This window comes from Rhipicephalus microplus, chromosome 10 (genome assembly GCF_043290135.1).
Source record: "Rhipicephalus microplus isolate Deutch F79 chromosome 10, USDA_Rmic, whole genome shotgun sequence".
NCBI lineage: Eukaryota > Metazoa > Arthropoda > Arachnida > Ixodida > Ixodidae > Rhipicephalus > Rhipicephalus microplus.
This window is the reverse complement of record NC_134709.1, coordinates 100231457-100250436: the sequence shown is the minus strand read 5'-3', so window position 1 is coordinate 100250436 and position 18980 is coordinate 100231457. Positions and strand designations below refer to the sequence as shown.

General features: G+C 45.6%; 1 protein-coding gene and 1 pseudogene across 2 annotated transcripts in view; one reads left to right on the top strand and one right to left on the bottom strand.

Moving 5' to 3' along the window:
- LOC142774829 (TBC1 domain family member 7-like) overlaps positions 1-9904 on the bottom strand; it is a 54223-nt gene extending 44319 nt beyond the window's left edge. For both annotated transcript variants that reach the window (XM_075875951.1, XM_075875950.1), the window contains exons 1-2: positions 9685-9904; positions 4951-5135 (exon numbers count right to left, since the gene is read on the bottom strand). In XM_075875951.1, coding sequence (XP_075732066.1) covers positions 4951-5135; positions 9685-9874 — 375 coding nt within the window. In that variant the 5' untranslated portion in view covers positions 9875-9904. The remainder of the gene's footprint in view (positions 1-4950; positions 5136-9684) is intronic.
- A 7054-nt stretch (positions 9905-16958) lies between these two features.
- LOC142774493 (programmed cell death protein 6 pseudogene) lies at positions 16959-18755 on the top strand (annotated as a pseudogene).
- The last annotated feature ends 225 nt before the right edge of the window (positions 18756-18980 follow it).

Sequence of the window (18980 nt, the reverse complement as noted above, 5' to 3'; positions counted from 1 at the left end):
GTTCTCAGTTTGGTGTTTTCTGAAATGAAAATGCTGAAATTAGTGCATTATGTTTTTAATTTGATGTTTCCAGGAAATAAAATTGTTGAAGTTAGCGCATTGTGTTATTATCTCTCTTACACCCGTGCTAGCTAGTGTTCTACACGTTCCCAACTTTTCTTTCCTTTTTTTATTTTTACTATAAAGACTTGCCTTCAAGAGTCCTGAAAAACTTTCCCAAGTACATCATCATTGAATAACGTGAGCATCAGAGTTTACTGACTCACCAATTGATTACCCCAAAGCATTTTTAAACTTGTATGAGCAAAGTTGCAGGAAGTTGTCGCAAGCTTTCTCTTCTTTTGTCTTGACGAGCCCACTAAAAGTTACACATGGGTGGTTGGCAAAAAAAGTATGCCAGTGTACGTCATAGAATGCAGTTGCTCGCTCTCGGTTTGATTGTGGAGTGCACCAATGTTACTACTGTGTAACAAACTACAAAGCGCAGTGCTCAAACATGGCCACACTACATGAACAGAAGTGCATCTGATCCAAACGCCGCTCTTCCTTTAACTCCGCCATAGGTTAATAACAGAAACTTGTTGAATGATGAACTAGAGCTGGCATCGGCAGCATCAAAACTCTGTACGAAGACAGAGCGTTTGAGAAAGTGGAAACTTCGTGCTCTACTTGTAAACTCTCCTTGCTGTGCAGGACTCAAAGATTTCGCTGAGCTGTTTAAGTGTTTGCTGTTTGTTGACTGTGTTCTCTGACCAAGCCTGAAGCGTGGTACTGGGCCCTTTGACCCTTTCTTTATCGATGATAAGCAGAGCTCGTACACACTAAAAGGAGCGTGTTGAACTGCTGCAGTGAAGCTATTTTGATTAACTTTGCAGAGTTCTCTTCGGCTTCAACAGGTGGTGCAGTAAAGAATTTAAAAGCATGTTCATGCATGCATCTTAGTGGAGAAAATATTTTACATTGGTAATCAGAATTAGAAGATGGCATACTTCTACAAGTCTGAGTGGCACACATGCGCCAAGAACAGCTCTGTTCAGGGAAAAAAAAAGAAAAGAGCGCTTGCTTGCTGAAGTTCTGTGGAAGGAATAAGAATTTCACTTCTCCTGTGAGAGCAACAACGACTACATAGGGCAGCTTATTCCCTCTAAGTCACAAGACGCCGATAGATGTAAACAAACTTTGTTGGAGTGTCCTAGGTTTTGTTCATAAGGTTGTTTTCCCTCTGCTTTATTTTATAAATTTCCAAAAGACATTTTTTGCGTTGGAGAGAGAAAAGGGTAGGGCAATTTCTGTGGTCAAATAGGCAAATAAAAAAATCAGTGGTTTTGAATCATCTCCGGCTGAAAAACTCGGTAAACTAAAGGGTTAATATAATAATCACTGACGTTACACATCCCAAAACCCTAACATGATTATGAGAGACACCGCACTGTAGGTCTCCTGAAGTTTCGACCCACTAGGGTTCTTTATCATGCACCTAAATCCAAGTACAGTCGACTCTCGTTAATACAAAGTTCACGGGGACCGCCTAAAACTTCCAATTAAACAGAATTCCAATTAACCACAACAAACAAAAAATACATTTGTTTCAAAGCAGTTCATGAAAAAAAATCAGTGATTGCAGTTTGCCTTTGCCTGCTAAATCTTGCAGCAGAAAGCAAGTCTTACAGTCTGTATGGTATGGGCCCAAAAGCTTCTTCGGCGTTGCTCTCAGCAGCAAAAAACCGCTGCGCGAGGGCATGGTCCGCGGCTACATCAGCAGCTCGCGGTTGTAGCTCACTTGGAACCTCGTCGTCGTCCACCTCAGATTCGTGACTATCGTCACTGGGCCGAACCATCTCGACGATCTCAGCGTCCGTCAACGCACCGCCCTTTTCTACGGCACTGTCAGTAGCAACGTATTCTTCGAAAGGGACGTCGCCGAGAGCTGGCAGGCGACTGTCAACTTCAATCTCACTTGTGTGTGCTTTTCCCGCTGTACAAAACGAGTCATCTGGAGCGCTTGCAACGAAACTGCATGCCCTAAAGCAGTTCGCGATGGTCTCGTCCTTTACGCGACCCCACGCTCGCGCCAGCATACGTATAGCGCTGAGAAGGCTCACCTCATATTAAGTTGAATTGTCCATACACAACAGCATCCGCTCAAGAAGATGTTCCCGATAAAGTACTTTCACGTTCTTTATTATCCACTGGTCCATAGGTTGTAACACTGATGTAGTGTTCGCTGGCATGTAAGCACCACTGATGGCACTTAAGGGCGGCACATTCATGTGTGCACTACACTGGTCCACAAGCAGCAACACCTTGCGTTTCGCTAACGCGAACTTGTGATACGATTTCATCAGCCAATCCTTGAATATGTCTGCAGTCATCCATGCTTTCTGGTGAGACACATAGTCTACAGGCAACGTTTTCACACCTTTGAAACAACCAGGCTTAGCGGCTTTGCCGATTAAGAGCAGGCGACATAGCTCACAGCCCGTCATGTTGGTCGCCATCAGCACTGACATTCTTTCTTTACTCCGTTTACCTCCAGCACAGTCATCGTCTTTAAAGGTCAGCACCTTCTCTGGCAACATCCTGTAAAAAAGGGCCGTCTCGTTGGCATTGAAAATATCTTGCACCTGATATTCGTCCAAGTATTCGCGAAGCTTATCTTCCCTCTACGTTGCACATGTTGCCGCATCGACAACAGCCCTTTTTCCAATCACACTTTTAAACACCATATCATGCGTTGCTTAAAGTGTGTAAGCTATTCATCAGAAGAAGTGAAGTTCTCGATGCCTAGCATAGTCGCAAGTGATGAGGCTTTCACTGCAACGATCTCGCCACTGAGCGGAAGTCAGTTGCTTCGCGCCTCCCGAATCCAGACACGAGCAACGCTTGCTCCAACTCCAGGTGGGTGCCAGTCCAGCAACGAGCGCTTGCTCTTGAGAATGTTCGACAGGGCATTAGACTACATAACGTATTTCCGGTCAATATCTTGTTTGGTGGTGCCTCCTACTTCCACTTCTTTTAAAATCTTGGCTTTCGTCGCCTAGTCTAGCATCTCATAGGGCCCGCGAGTTGCCATAGTCGTGACTGAACCTGAAATACACATAGAGCTCTGTTACACGTGGAAACAACGTCCGCTCAACGAGAGAAGCGGTTAAGCCCAGTGCTTGCTCACTGCCATTAGCACTGCACAGGCCGCTCACAGAATTGCCTCCCCGCTTCGTGGTCTGAGGCGCTGTAAGCAGCTGCGATGCCAACGACGCCATTAAGCTCCAGGAAGCGTTGAACAGTGGCGCTGTGGTCAGTGGCAATGCCCTTGAGTGGCAGTCACACAGACATCGTTCTTTTGCACTTTAAAACTAGCAAATTTATCAAATATTATTAGAATTTTCTCTGAGAATTCAATTGAAAATACAAATTAACCGATATTTCAGACTTCTAGCCTCCAATTAATGAGCATTCTTTTCTATTGAATTGCATGCAAAACTGACGGGACCTCCATTCCACTTCCAATTAAGCGACAATTCCAATTCAGCGACTTCGAATTATCGGGAGTCTACTGTACACGGGCCTCAAGCATTTTTACATGCGTCGAAAACGCAGCCACCGAGGCCAAAATTGACCAGCAAGTCAACAATTGAGCATCATAAGCACTAGACCCCGTGGTGGGTAGAGAAAGTGCCAAGGCACAAACCTCGATGTATATGTGTGTTTATATGTGTGCTGCAGGCCCATATGCATGAATTAAAGCAGTGTAATGCTCCAGGCCCATATGCATGAATTAAAGCAGTGTAACAGATTTAATTCAATAAGGCTGCTGGATGTCTCCCTGCACTAAGACCCTGCACCCAGTGCCTTTCCAAAGAGCACATGAAATCTGAGAAGCCAAGTTCACGTTGAAAATCACACAAGCTTGTGTCCTCCAGATGAGGTTATTTCACTAAATCTGCAAATCCACACTTTGCACCCCACCCTGTTAACTGATGGTTTTGAGGGAAAATAAACTGAACTTAGCTGGACTGACCCCTTCTTAAAAAAAAATCGTCTGTCCCTTCTTCTGGGGCAAAGAAAAAAAAAGAAAACCTTTAGCAGTTTTACTGAAAGGAGGCTACGTCTTTACGGCACTTAAAGCCGTCAGTTTGTCCTTTGATGAATACAGCAGCGTGCCCTCAAACCAGATAAAGGACATCAGCCAAAAAAGACTGCGTGAATGCATGAGCTTCGGTAGGTTATACAGTCACTGCATGCACTTCCCCTTTCAGTTCTTTGTCCCTGTGAAGTGAGCAAAGTTTTAAGACAAAAGACTTTGATATCTCATCAAACGTGAAAATTGTGATGACGATATGTGTGGTTTAACGTCCCAAAACCACAATATGGCAATGAGAGACGCCAAAGTAGAGGGCTCCGGAAATTGTGACCACCAGGGGTTCTTTAACGTGCACTAAAATCTGAGAACACGGGGCCTACAGCATCTTTGCCTCCATCGAAAATACAGCAGCCTCAGCCAATATTCAATCCCAAAACGTGAAAATCGACCGTCGGCGTAGGTGTCCGATGCGAGTCATAAATAAAATCATGATCACGAATGGCGTCACCGAAAGATGTCATCACGATGTCTCACATTGCGAAATTTGTGACGTCATCCTGATAACATTGCTACAATGTCATATAATGTGATGTTGCATAAAGACGTTATCCTGACATCATCCCTTGGCTGAAGGGGACATATTCCAAAGCCACTGCAAAATCCCATGAAGTGCAAAAAGGATTCCAATGCCTGCGATCCTACAGGCATCACAAAACCATGTTCGGTGCAGAAAGCTTTTGGGGAGGGGGATCAGACTGATGAGGGAAAAAAGACGACGGCTTTCACCTTCAGACTGTCTTTGACAAATGCATAAGAGACAGCACGACTCTGCTGCTTTGTCGTTCCAAAGGAACCCTTTTAAGCGTTACCTGCTGCTCAATGTCAAGGTGAAGCTTCCCTTCGCCCACGAGGTAGAGAAGGACGATGGTGTCGGCCTGCGGTGTGCCGTTTCTGACGACCCTCATCACTTCCAGGGCACGCCTCAGGTCGTTGTACTGGTCCTCCTCGTCTTTCTCGAAACTGGTAATGTTCTCCTCGAAGGTCGGCAGAATTCCTGTGAAGGACGTTGGAAATAGGAAGAATGTTTTGGCACAAGCTCTGTTACTAGAAAGTTGGCTATTGGTGAATTTTCCAGGAGCACTAAGAAACAACTCAAGAAGCCCTTAAACCACCTCTATGACTTTTTTTAATGTTTCAAGTAAGCACTTCAAACGCACTTTAACATTTCAAGTAAGCACTTGAGTTGAGGGACCATGACACGGTCACCCACCTAATTGTGGTTTTCATTGGAAAAAGAAGTAGAGGGTCTATTGTGCATGCACATATATGAAAAACAGAATACAAAAGAGTATTTCACTGCGGAATGAGCGCTAGAAGCTGCCGGTTATAAACTCGACCTAACGCTGACGACCGTCATTTTGGCATGATGTGTGCAATGTCACGAGCTTCATAGAATGAAGTCGTCACCTTCTAAGTATCAGCCGCTACTAATCGCTCAAGTTTCAAAGCCAAGCCGAGGAAAGCTGAAATTGCTTTATTGCTCGCAAAGTTGAGCGCGAAAAAAAAAAATTTTTTACGCCGATAAACTGGCACTAGCAAAGCAAGTGGCTTGTGATATCGCAGCTTGCTGGAGTGCCAGTGTTGTCAGACTCTTGGGCCACACCCGTGTTTACAAAAATATTTCTTATAAGTTAAGTACTCAACCAAATGAGCTGAAAAGTCGCCAGCTTGTTTGTGAATGCCCAAGGATTAGCCCACATAACACAGATTATGAGAAGGAAATTGGATGTCATGGTCCACTTTCAGATGCTATCACAAGCAAAATGCTAAGCGCAGCAGCACCATGAGCGACAGGCGCCCCACAAATTACAAGAAACAATCCCAACCTATCCTGGCCTTTCCTTTATCCCTATCACTCACTGTATCTGCTCCTGTCATCTACAGAAAGAACTTATTTGTCTGCTTGCAAGTATCCGTGCTTGCTGCTCTTTCTCCTCACACGGTGAGGAAGAGCGATTGGCCAGGAGGAGAGACGAGCTGACAAACAAGGTGTAATGAAGGGCAGAATGAGTGAGGGCCTCTTTTGAATTATCAAAAACATGTAAATATGCTTCGTTTGTTCACTTGAGGCACCACTTTGAAAAATTCTCACAGCTACAAGTTTGTTGTAGACCTGCGCTAAACTGCAACTCCATAACTAAATTTCGACCTCTGGGTGGTTCAGGGGCCCTCTAACATGTACTGACGGCCTAGCTAGTTGGCCATTATATTCATGAAGATGAAGACGTGCACAAAATACTCACTCCCCCCCACATAAGTAGGACGCAAGTGCTGGACCACAACTTGTGCTTCTTTGTCTAAAGACTCACCTTATAAAAAGGAACAGGCACATGCACTATGACAGCAGTGGTGCATGATCAAAAAAACAACAAAATTGTATAGATACGATGCATTTTTATAAAAAAATTCTAATGCATATATGATTACTGTGGCAGTATCAGAGCACTTCTTTTTTTGGAGAATGGTCCTAAAAAGCAACTGACACATTTGTCCTTTTGTTTATCAGTTTCCATGACCTCGAGGATTGTCCTTGCTTTTCCATGCATGTTTGAGTCTTTTGGATGTATTTGTGAATGCATCTTTTGATTGCAACTTCGTCAGCAAAAGACTCGTGTAGCTTGGTTGCCGAGTGAGTAGCGTGCTATTGACATCAGTCGAAACAGCTCTCCTGAAGGAGCATATAAACCTGTTTTTAAGCTGCACAAAGTGATTGCGTGGCTCTTTTACAAATTTCACTCACCAAGCAAAATGATTCGGAAACGTTTCTTGTTTGTTGCTAAGGTTGGTCTACAAAAGCAAGAAGCAGTGGTGTCAACGTCACTGTAGTGTCATGATGACGGACCAAAGTTTCGTGCAATGCACTTTTCAAAGAAAGTTCCTTACCGAAAAAGAAAGGAAAAGCTAGTAGTGCAATGGCAGTCGCAGATATAACAGCCGCAGCCCATTTATGTCTATTATGAAACGCAGGCTCTCCTTTGTAAGAACAAACACAGTTACATAAGAAAAGTTATCTCCAACACTCTCAGACTCGCCAGGATGCTTCATAGGGCATGGAGAGCTCCAACCTTCATTCAATGCAGTAAGAAGAGGCAATCGGCAAATGATACCTCCATTCTTGTTAAGCGCAATCAGTTAGAATCTTTCCCAACTGGCACCTTTTATGACTGGTCATTTTCGGACAGTGCTAAGAACTAAAAACAATGAGTGATGTGGCCACTGGCCTGCCTTTCCTCAAGCAGCTCACCAGCGTGCATTAAAAGCCATACCACAGTTATGTTTCTTAAGTGATGGCCTCAGTATGCGGCCAATGGTGACGACTTGTGTTTATTAATTATGATCACAATAATATAAACTGCTATCACAAGAACATGGTTCCCTTATTAGATGACAATGGCGCCCGAAAGCCCTTGATGCTGCATTCACAGAACTGCTTACTTCTTCCAGAAAGCTGGTGACCAAAGACAGGCCATCAGGAGAAACATGCCAAGGCTGCATTTTCATTTCTGTATTCATTGCAGAGCTTATTTGCTATTGGACTTCTAGTACAAATGGGGGGGGGGGGGGACAGGTCAATTTTCAGTGAAATGAGGCCTCCCTAATTTGACGAACCCTTTGCATGCCTTAGCTCCCAAACGTATCACTATTTTAACCTCACTGTTGACCGTTGTTCAGGTACATGCTAGTGGACCAAATAAGTCAGTTAAGGCACTGTCAACTACAAATCCCTCGTCAAGACAAAACACAACGGGGACTAGAATAAAAGCAAAAGGCAAGACATTTCGTCTTGCCTTTTGCTTTTATCGAGATCAGCATTGTGTTTTAATTGTCTCCGTGCCTTTCCTGACTGGTCGGATGTCAGTACAACCATTGATTTCACAAATCACTTGTCCTAATAATTTACCTGTGGCAATGAGCAACCAATTCCCTTTCAACCCGACAGTTCAACAGCATGCTCACAAGAAAAACTTTATAGTTTGATGTGTCAGCATTCTAGAAAAAAGAAATAAGAGACCTTCATCTGTGGCATTGTTTTGAACAGCTGATTACGTCTTTGAGTTGCCTTGTCAAAATGCCAGGCCAACTGTTTACCCTTACTTAGGGACTGCGTATCTTCTTGTTTACGTTCGCCAGTGCGATTCCTTGTTTGTCCCACGGCAACTCAAGTGTGATAACATAGCAGAGTGATCTACCGCAGTCCTTACTCACAAACTACAGATTTGTCAGCGCTGCTCTCAAAAAGAAACAATTAAGCTCTGCATGTATAATTCCCTAGACGCCCATAAAAAATTTTGCCCATTCGTCATTCTAGTAAACACACAACAGCTGGACTACAAAGAACAACAACAACAACAACAGCAATAATAATAATAATAATAAAATAAACTGTTGGGTTTTTACAAAACCACAGTATGATTATAACGAATGCTGTAGTGGAGGGCTCCGGAAGATTCGACCACCTCGGTTTCCGTAACGCACATGCAAAAGCCTCCATCTAAATGCGGTCGCCGTGACCGGGATTCGATCCTACAACCAACGGGCCAGCGCACACAGAACTGCGCAGCCTGTAGTGCATCTTTGCTCGAATAACGGATAGTCAGCATACAAGTATAGTCCATAAACATAAATGAGTAATTAAATAAATAAAGAAAACTTGGCGAAGTAATAACAAACAGATTGGTCCAGTCAAGTCCCTCTCGAACACCCCGCGTGTGGCAATTCAAACGGCTTCGAGGGATTAAGGAGGATCGATGGGAAACAATCGCGAATGTCACCAGAGCCTGGCGAAGATCTCCGTCGAAATGTCAAGTGTCTCCAGTTTCTTTCCGACGATTCGTCATCGGCTAGTTGGAACTAGTTTTCCGTTATGTTCTGGATGTCTTGGCCGGTTGTAAGCGTGAATGGGATGAAATCACAGCTAGGCCGGATAGCTGCGGATGTTCTATTCCAGCTGATGCGTCGTTATAGCGAGTACCATATCCTGCAGTAGCGTGGATCATTTGTTGCTCACGCTTACTGCGTCCAGCGCGTAGTTTAAAGATCATATAAAAAAAGCGAAAGATTCTACCTAGCTAGGCGAGTTGACATGTCTCGCGTGAAGCATAAAGACAATCGAACCACAGGGATGCCTTTACAGTTTCGCAATTTGAACGACACAAAAGCTGATCGTGAGCGGTGCAACCAGCGTTCTGCACTTCGCCTTGGAAACAGTACAAAAAAAAAAAAAGCCACAGCGAGCCTCAGACTGACATACCATCGACCGGAGAGGAAGGCGAACAGATGTGCAGCTGCCTGTGGAGGTTCGCCGATCACTTGTTTATCAAGCGAGAGCAGATCACCCGCGAGCCTTTTTGGCTAAACAGCGGGCGACGTAAGATGGTAAGCGATCGAATTTAGACGATTTCGGCGCCAGAGGACGGGCATGGGCGCGGGCGAGACAATGGGTAAAGTGACACCGACGGCGGCATGCGACATGGGAGCAGACGACAGAGCAAGATGGATTCGTTTTTTTTTTTTTTTTCTCGCTCTCTTGTGCGGGGACTCACCTAGCAACACTTTCCAGACCGTGAGCCGGTGAACCGAGGGCAGACAGAACTTGCGGCAGAAATTGGACAGCTTCTTCAGGTCTATGGGCTTCTCGCTGAGCAGTATTTCGAGCGATTTGTTCTCGTTTATTCCGCGGAAGCCGACTTTGTCGTAGTAGTGGGCTCGGAAGTTCATCTCAGCCGCTGCCATGACACCAGCTGAGACGAGCCAGTCGCGACCGCAGCGCCGTTCACCAAAAAATGAAGTAAAGAAAAAAACGCAAAACACAACCGAGCGTCTCGTAAGCCAGCTATTAAAAAATTGCGTGTTCGTGTACTTACGCTAACTTACTCTAAGTAAACAAAACTGTTTTTGTCGAGAGAAACTAGATCAATAAATCTTCCTAACAGCTGAAAACGAAACCGAAACGAGTTTTAAGAAAGGCGCTAGCACCAGTTGCGATGAAGGAGGTTATTCATGGGTAGATCATTCTAGCCACTTCTGGAGAAAGGAAATGAGGAGAGGCCCTCGTATTGCGAGCTGCAATAGAGTTTCATGCAATAATTATTGTATAAAACTCTATGCGAGCTGTAGAGCGAAGAGTGTGGTGGAAGTGGGTTGTGGGACAAGAAGAGCACGCCGGCGTCTCGTGTCCTCTGCCTCGCCACTCGAATGACCGCGTTGTTGATAGCCGGCTGGAGTTCTGAATGCGCATTTTTATGCAGCTGTTGCACTTCAAGAATGATGCAATGTGTCGGAAGCCCACAGTGAGTGCTTGTCTTCACGGCTGCCAGCTTATTTTGTAGCGCTTGAGGTCGAAAGCGGCCGTTTTCGAAGCTCGTGACCACTTCTCCCAAAATGATTGGCGCCGCAGCTCGGCTGTTTTCCTGCGGCTCTGTGAGCGCGTGCCTCAGCGAAGGAAACCTATAATTCCAAAACGAACTGAAGTGACTTTGAAAAAAAAAAGAAGAAATAAGCGCAGTTCCATCACTGCCTCTCTCAAATGAGGGCACCTCCACAGTTCTGCGCAGGGGATGGGGGAATGGGAATTAAAGGGACAGGAGAGAAGAGGCAAGAGAAAGGTAGAGGAAGAAAAAAAAAAAAGGCGCGTTTGATCTGCCAGCAGCAGTATCCCTTAGTGGGCCCACCATCCCAGTTTTGCCGGATACAGCTTACGTGACAGCGCTAAGCTTCCGAAATGCTTGTTTGCAATGGGGAATACGTAATTTGGATAAATTTAAAGATTTCGAGCATTGAAGGTATTGCTGTTATAAACAGTAGTGTGTATCTCGCCAGTTAGAGGTCACTTATACTAGATTGTGCTGTACAGTTCCACAACTAAATTATTACCTTAACAAAGCTAGACTCGAGGCGTCACCACTGTGCATTTTTTGCAACGAAATTGAAACAATGGAACATTTCTTTTTATTCTGTCATCGTTACTCTTATCAGAGAAAAAGATATTTAGTAGCCCCATTACAAAAACTAGGAATACAAGTAAATGTAGCAGTACTTTTATCACTTGGCGGCACTTCATTTGGTTACTGCCACAGGGATGTATGCTCCACTGTGCTTGACTACATCAATGCAACTAAAAGATTACCGCGCTAGTGAACCCTAACCTTTTCAGATCTTTAGTTTATAATTCGTAGTGATGTCTGTCAGGAACAAGATATGGTTTGACCGCTTGCTCAGCAAACATTTTTTTGTTTATTGGCAGTATAACCTCAACTAATTTTTCAGATTGGCTTTAATTTCATTTTAGTTTCATTTAAGTATCCTGCCACCCGGTTCTTGGCCCATCCCCCTCTGCGGGTGAGCGCATCCATCCGAGGTCATCAGCATCAGCGAGATGCGCGCAGGAAGAAGACCCGCATGCCACACGCAGTCGATTGCGAATAACACCAAGAAGGCCAGAGGTACAGTGATGTGCACGTTTTAAAACGGGCGAGGAAAGAACTCACGAAGTGCAGTCGGTTCGTCCAGGGAGAGGCCAAACCGATCAGCCATGGACTCGAAAGGCGACCAGGGGCACAACACAAAAATTGCGCTCGTGAGAGCCAACTGGGAGGGCCTTGAGCGCTATTCGAAGTCCCGAAGCAAGACCAGTCATGATGTCATTCCTGGTTTTGATGTAAGGTTCCTGCGACGTCGAGGAAGCGGGCTCAGCCGTCGCGCTTCTGGGGATGGCGACAGGAACCGGTGGTTGTGAAAAAGCGCGTGGTGTCTGCGTCGCTGTCGAGCGCTTTTGGACGATGGTAGAGGCTGGCTGAGAGTGCGAGGTCGTCGTCGTTGTAGTGAGGACGACGGGCGCGCTCCTTGTAGGACGAGGGTGGCCTCCGAGGTGGTGTCGCTGGTACCGATGAGCGCATCTCGGGAGGAGCGTCCCTTGATGATGGAAGCGCTGCTGCCAGGGGTCCTAGCGTGCTCCGGGGCTGGGCGGTGAGTCACGGTGCCGTCGGTTGAGGCCATGATGACCACGGTCCTGCAATTGAGCTGCCAGGCTGGACAGCGCGGCTCGGTTGCAGGATGTTTCCCGTGACAGTTTATGCAGCGAGGGTGTGCTGAGCATGATCTTGGGGTGTGCTTGATGTACACGAGAACGGCAATGGGCCGTTATCGTGTACAACGGTCACAGCTATCGGAAAGCAGTACGTGGCCCACTGTTCTCACCAGAACTTGCCGAATCATGAATGAGACGCGTCTGACACAGAATGTTATTTGTTGTTTGAATTATTCTTTCCTGCTAACGCTTTGCGCGCGGTAACCTCATCTTTGGCCAAGCTTTTTCCAATATGGTCGCAGTCGGCCGACCCGCACGCTGCCATGTGTGGCACGATACGTGCCACACACATATGGCAAAGAATGATTCGGAGGTACTTCAGCTGGCTAAATAGCAAGACAAATTAAATAACATTTCACTGAACATATTATGTTCCGTACCCCGTTCTTACAGCCTGTCGTGGCGATTATTTGGCCTATTCGCGCCATCGCGCTCTTGAATTCAGCGGATTAAATACGAAGTGAAAAGCTGCAAGTTCATTGTAGAGTCCCGACATGAGCCGTAATGAGGCTGCGAATGGCACTCCACGAGCAAGTATCGCAGCACGTTTGCTCATAATCAGCACAAAAATTTCGCTTTTCAAGCTCGTCTATCAGATGGCGGTGACGGGGCCACTGGACGCGTCCGTGTAGCAATTTTTTTATTGAGCAACACGTCATGAAATGACGCTAAATATTTGTGGATATGTTGCACGTGCAGAGATATATCGAAGAGTTGCAGATGTTTATAAAATCAGTTGTTTGCACTTGCGCAACGATGTCAACTGGAACATGCGTATTGGCAACACCAGAAGCTGATATGAAGCGCTAATGCTCGCGAGGATGCTGACACTGGATATGCCACATAAATCAACTTCAGCGCATTACACGTAACCACGAATGACGTTAACCCGACGTGACGGCTGTATCAAAGGAGTACATATGTATGTTTGTAAAATTGGGTAGGCAGCACTGCAACGACTACTGACATTTCACGAAGATTAGCGTCTATTTGGAAAGTAGTTGCGAGACCTGGCATAGCTCTGTGGTAGAATGCTTGTCTACCACGCATAATGCTTGGCTTAGATTCCTGCTGGGATGCTGAAATTTATTATTTGCATTTGTCAGGGTATCAATGCTGTATATGTCAGGTTTTTTTTTAACACTGACATTCATTCTATGCCATCGTTGGGTCGACGCTACCGATGGCGGGTACTGCTTAACGCTCACGCGTTAAAATTGCCCATGTGTGTTCACGTCGTTCCTGGGTAGACACTAAGTGTTAAATCACGCGTGGCACGTACCTGCATACCAGCGGCACATGCCCGCCCGTGGATATGTGCCACTGTCTGACTGCAAGTGTTTGTCGACGCACGCGACGGGATCGTGACATTATTTTTTTTTGACCAGCCCATCATATTCGTCAAATCATCTTAAGCCCATATTCACAAATCAACCTTGGCCTTACATCACGTTTTTCTAATCTTCCTGTACACTCTACATGCGCTATAAAGACACAAAAATGGTAACAGGGTGAAAGGTAAGGACAAGACTGGTTTATGTAGACTGGTCCAATTTGTTTATCATGCATTTCCGATGGAGGCGGAAATGTTGTAGGCCCGTGTACTCAGATTTGGGTGCACGTTAAAGAACCCCAGGTGGTCAAAATTTCCGGAGTCCTCCACTACGGCGTCTCTCATAATCAAATGGTGGTTTTGGGACGTTAAACCCCACAAATCAATCAGTCAATTTGTTTATCATGTGCAATAATGGTTTAAAACCAATAACAAAAACTCTAGGAAAATATGAGGTTGGTTTGTGAATACGGGCCTTTGTGAATATCAAGCCGCTTACCCAAACGTAAGCGGCTAGATAGATAGATAGATAGATAGAATAGATAGATAGATAGATAGATAGATAGATAGATAGATAGATAGATACGCTCAAAGTCGTCGAAGTTCACTAACAAAAGCTTCGCATTTAATACTCCACCACGGAGACGTTAGGCCTCGATAACATTGGGGAAAAAGACAGGCGTAATGTTAGTGAAACATCAGTGGTGGTTGGAATGCTGATGATACAGTTTCATAAACATGGCACATGCACTTATATCTTACAGTTGTCACGTAAAGTTAACGGCAATCGTTAGCGGCAGCGGCCGACGCCTGGCGTGAGCACAACCCTTTGCTCACCACTACGGCCACAAATTCGGAGTTTTCTGCGTGGACGCCTCCGGCCTGTATCACGGAGGTTGGCACACGGCCGTGGTAGTCCACCGAAACACCGCAGTTAGTGCACGCACTCACCTTCCATGCACATAACATCACGCACGCGGAGGAGATCGACATCGCACCGGCCCCCGCAGATAAGGACCCTGGGGGTCATTGTCACCGACTCAAGGGGTGCCTGCTGCAATATTGAACAGGGCTGCGATCAGTTTTTGGCCGACGAAATTCAGCAAAGAATCAACTACCTTGGAGCCCCCGTGCAACGAACGATTGTATGGGCTCCAGCTCAAACGGGCCTCGTTGGTAATGAGACCACCGATACCTCAGCCCGCGCGCTCATTCTCCGGGCACCGTCCTCATCCCGTACCAATCCGGACCTCGACTCGTAACCAATGCCGTTTATACCTTTAAGGAGATAATAAAATATTACCAATCCATCCTTCACATCTATCTGAAACCCCGTAAGACCCCCACAAAGACGGAGGAGGGAATCATCGTTCACCTTTACACCGAAACTCTATTGTGCCCGGCAGTAGTTGAACACTTGTACCTTCTTGCACGGGGAAGTACCCACACTGCGAGGAAACATTCCTGTGATATTTTCCAGATGGTGTAAGCGCACACACACAAAAAAAAAACCAAACCTTACTCATTCACCCACTTTTTCCAGGAGGGCTGGGAGGCATTCCTGCTCGGTCTCTCTTACCAGATGGCCTAACGGGCCTTGGTTGAGCATGCCCGTGGCGCGGCTGACGCCAGGGCTCCCGTAAGGGGAGCCCATTGGCGGAAAAAACGGGTGCGGGGCGCTTGCTCTGTCATTAGCACATATTGCAAATGTCTTGAAAAAAAAAAAGGGGGAGCGGTTGCTCGGGTCTTTACGTTGTCTCGAAATGAAATAACAACGGCTGTTGAAAAAAAAAAAAAAACTGCTCAGCGAATGTTGTGGAAACACGGGTTAAATAAATGTATACTTATTGTCTGTTCACTGGTGTTAGTTAGTGAATCGAGTGATTTGCTTGAATTATACTATTTCTAGCATACATTATCTTGTTGCCACCAGGCATGCCGATTTTGGTGTCCGGTGCTTGTTACTTTTGAACTCGGAAGTAGTGGAGTTTTTCCTAACTGCAATTATGTCATTATAATTATATTATAAAAGCTGCAATTATGTCATTATAACTAGTTATGTACTGCGTAAACCCCTCCCTCTGTAATGTCGTAATTGCGTTGAAGCTGCTGCAATAAATAAATAAATAAATAAATAAATAAATAAATAAATGAATAAATAAATAAATAAATAAATAAATAAATAAATAAATAAGTCAGCTGCAAGTTCCCACCCGCTCCAACTTTACCAAGAGCATTATGCTGCCTTTAGGACATATCAGCATACCCAAAACAAAAATACGTATTCCAGTATCTGTACTGCTGTATGTGCATTCCACAATGCTTTTGCAAAATTTTTGCAAAATATTTCCAAAATACACCGTTACGTCAAAGGTCAATGTATACCTCATATCTGTATTTTAGTCTTCCAACGCTTGTATTTTCATATGTGTATTGAAGAATAATTTTCCGAGTAGCTCTGCCCAAATCTCTATGACTCCGGGACAACATTACTTATTAAAATAAGAGGAAAGAGGCAAAGATGTCGGTCCTTGCGAATTAATTATAAATTTCAGGCCTCGCACTGCACTATAATTTTGGCGCGCATGCTCTCGGCAGGCTCATCTACGGATCGGCATCATTTTTTGACCATGCTGAAAATCTGTTGCAGTCTCTTCAATGTGTAAGATCTTTGACAGAGGATGAGAAAGTGTTTTTTGGTATTTTACACATAAGGAACAAGCAGGGAGCATGGTAGACCAGATCTGTGCATTTGAAAATTCAATTATAGTATTTGAAAGCATAGCCTAGCAATTACAACTTTAAAGGGCCAGTAAACATGCCTGAGGTCCAAAATTTTTAAAAAAGAGATATAGGTGCAGTTTATCTTTGTGAACATGCTGCCGCAAGAATTTTGTGAATACGTGCTATGTTAAAAAAGTTACAGGGGTTAGAACATCGGTCTAAGCTGGTTTCAAATTTTTGCGCGGCCTCGGCGCCCTTCTGCCTTCCATGAAGGGGAGAGTGTTGCCCATCATCGTGACTCCGCCCACTTCAGCAACGTGACCCCACGTCAGCGATGGCGTCATCGGCGAACTCCATCAGTCGCAACCTCCGTGGTCGCAACGCACTTCCGCTTGCTGCGAAGCGTGGTTGTTTTTTTACCGTTTGTCGCACCAGTTGCGGGTCAAACTGGTAGGTGTTCTGTGGGTCAACCATGTAAGCGTCAGGTGCGAAGCGTCAACCACAAACGATCAGGTCCCCGGCGTACTTCGCTGTATGGCCGCTTCGCTAGGGTGCCTTGATGCCCGCGCGCGCGCATCGAGGCACTCTAGCTTCGCTTCAGCCATGCAGCGCGTGAGACACCCGGTGCCGACACTTCTACGCTGCCCCAGTCGCTCGATTTGCAGCCGACGACAGAGCAACGCTTTTTACCCGTGTCGCTCATGTCAAGGGCGAAGTACGTTCGTACGTACACACAGGCGCTGTAGTTGAGCGAGGAGTGTACAACTGCACGCGACAACTTCGAGGCTGGACAAGAAACAAAGAGCAGTGGGAAGAGGAACTGACATTGACTTCACTACTGTTTTTTCATACCTGTCTTAGACCAATCGGCGAGCTGCGCGCTACGCCACGACGCCGATCACCGAGTTGACGTCACTGCGCGTGCAAGGGGGTCGGTAAGGCGTAGGAAAGATGCGTTGGAATTGTTTTTCGAAATAGAGGCTCTGCGCGGTGCGCAGCACTGTAATATTCAGAAAACGTGATCGCTGCGGTCTAATCTGCGAATTGCCGAGCTTGTATGGAAGGTGTCAAAAAAAAAAAAAAAAGTCGGAGCCTCTTTACTGGCCCTTTAACACATCTACAATGGCACGATGTAGTTTTCTGGAGAATCAAGAGGAGATTAAAATCTAGGCGATTGCTTACACTGTGTACAAAATGAATTATTTCACAGCTCTGTGTGTCGTTGTTTAATGAGAAGGGGGGCAAGGGGACAAATGATTGAAAGATAGGCTGCTTTCGTAGGAGAAACCGTATATTGAAAAATCTGGCATCTTCATTCACTTAACAAATTTAGCCGACAACTGCGCGCGTAACTGACTGTGCGCAGAAGCATTTATTAAATATCGCATCGGTGCACATTCAGTTGAGCCCAAACTGGCATTGACTTTTATGTTCTTCTTTAGCGGTACTAACCAAATTATTGCCTACCACCAATAGAGGGGGTCAGTTAATGCAGCAGGACATTTATCATTGCAGTCTTATTCAAAGCAGTGATTCGGTACTTCACATGGCAAATTGAACTCCGCACCCGTCCATCGGCCTCCGGTCTCTATCGCACGGCTCGATCCTGTGCAATCCTTGTCCAATCTGGGAAATACAAGTGTCGCACCGCGGCCAGCGATGTCAACATGCGGATCGTATGGCCCCTCCAGAGCTCAGACACAAAGAGACGACGTCAACTACTTGCGCGATATCTTCTGCAAAGTCGACAAGGACCGCAGCGGACGTGTGGACGCAGTCGAGTCGCAGCAGTGTCTGTCCAATGGCACCTGGGAGCACTTCGACCCTGTAACGGTGCGCATGATGATCAACATCTTCGACCGCAGCCGCACGGGTACGTTGAGCTTCGACGACTTCGTGTCGCTTTGGAACTACATCAACGACTGGCTACGGTGTTTCCAGGACTTTGACAAGGACCGGTCAGGTTCCATCGACAGAAACGAGCTTCGCGACGCGCTCAGGAGCTTCGGATACCGTCTGAGTAACGAAGCTGTGGATCTTCTGGCCATTAAATACGACCGTGATAAGAAAGGATCCATAAATTTTGATGACTACATCCTCTGTTGCGTCAGTCTTCAGACTTTCACAGGTGCCTTCAAGAGTTATGCCACAGATATGGACGGCTACATCACGATAAGCTACGAAAACTTCTTGAAGCTCAACTGAGCATTTTTTTGTCGTGAACAAGGTCACTTCTCGTGGTCAGCTCAAAATTTCTATCGGTTTTGTAAGAAATTGCTGGTGTCTGGAAAAGAAATGTGAGGCCAAGCAGGGTGTCGTAACGTTATGACGTTGCTGCTGCGACATGTTCATATGTTCTCGCCTATCAGAACTCTTCATTTACTTCAAGTAAAGTCTTAACAAGGATTGAAATTTTGTAAATGTTATCACTAACTCATTTTTATCGTTCTGGCAGAAGTGTGGACACTGCGCTAGTAGTAAAATAAAAATTGTCAGTATTACCAGCTATACCAGCATGTATAATATGTCTTCCCCTGTATCTTGGGAGGCATTCGCACATTTTGAGTGCAGATGCCCCATGCTTTACGAAGTGACACGTACTTGTTTTAGTATCTTAATATGCTGGACATGTTCTTGATTTGTAACATATCCTGGCTGTACAGGTAATTATAATCACCATCCTAGTCCTGCTTGGG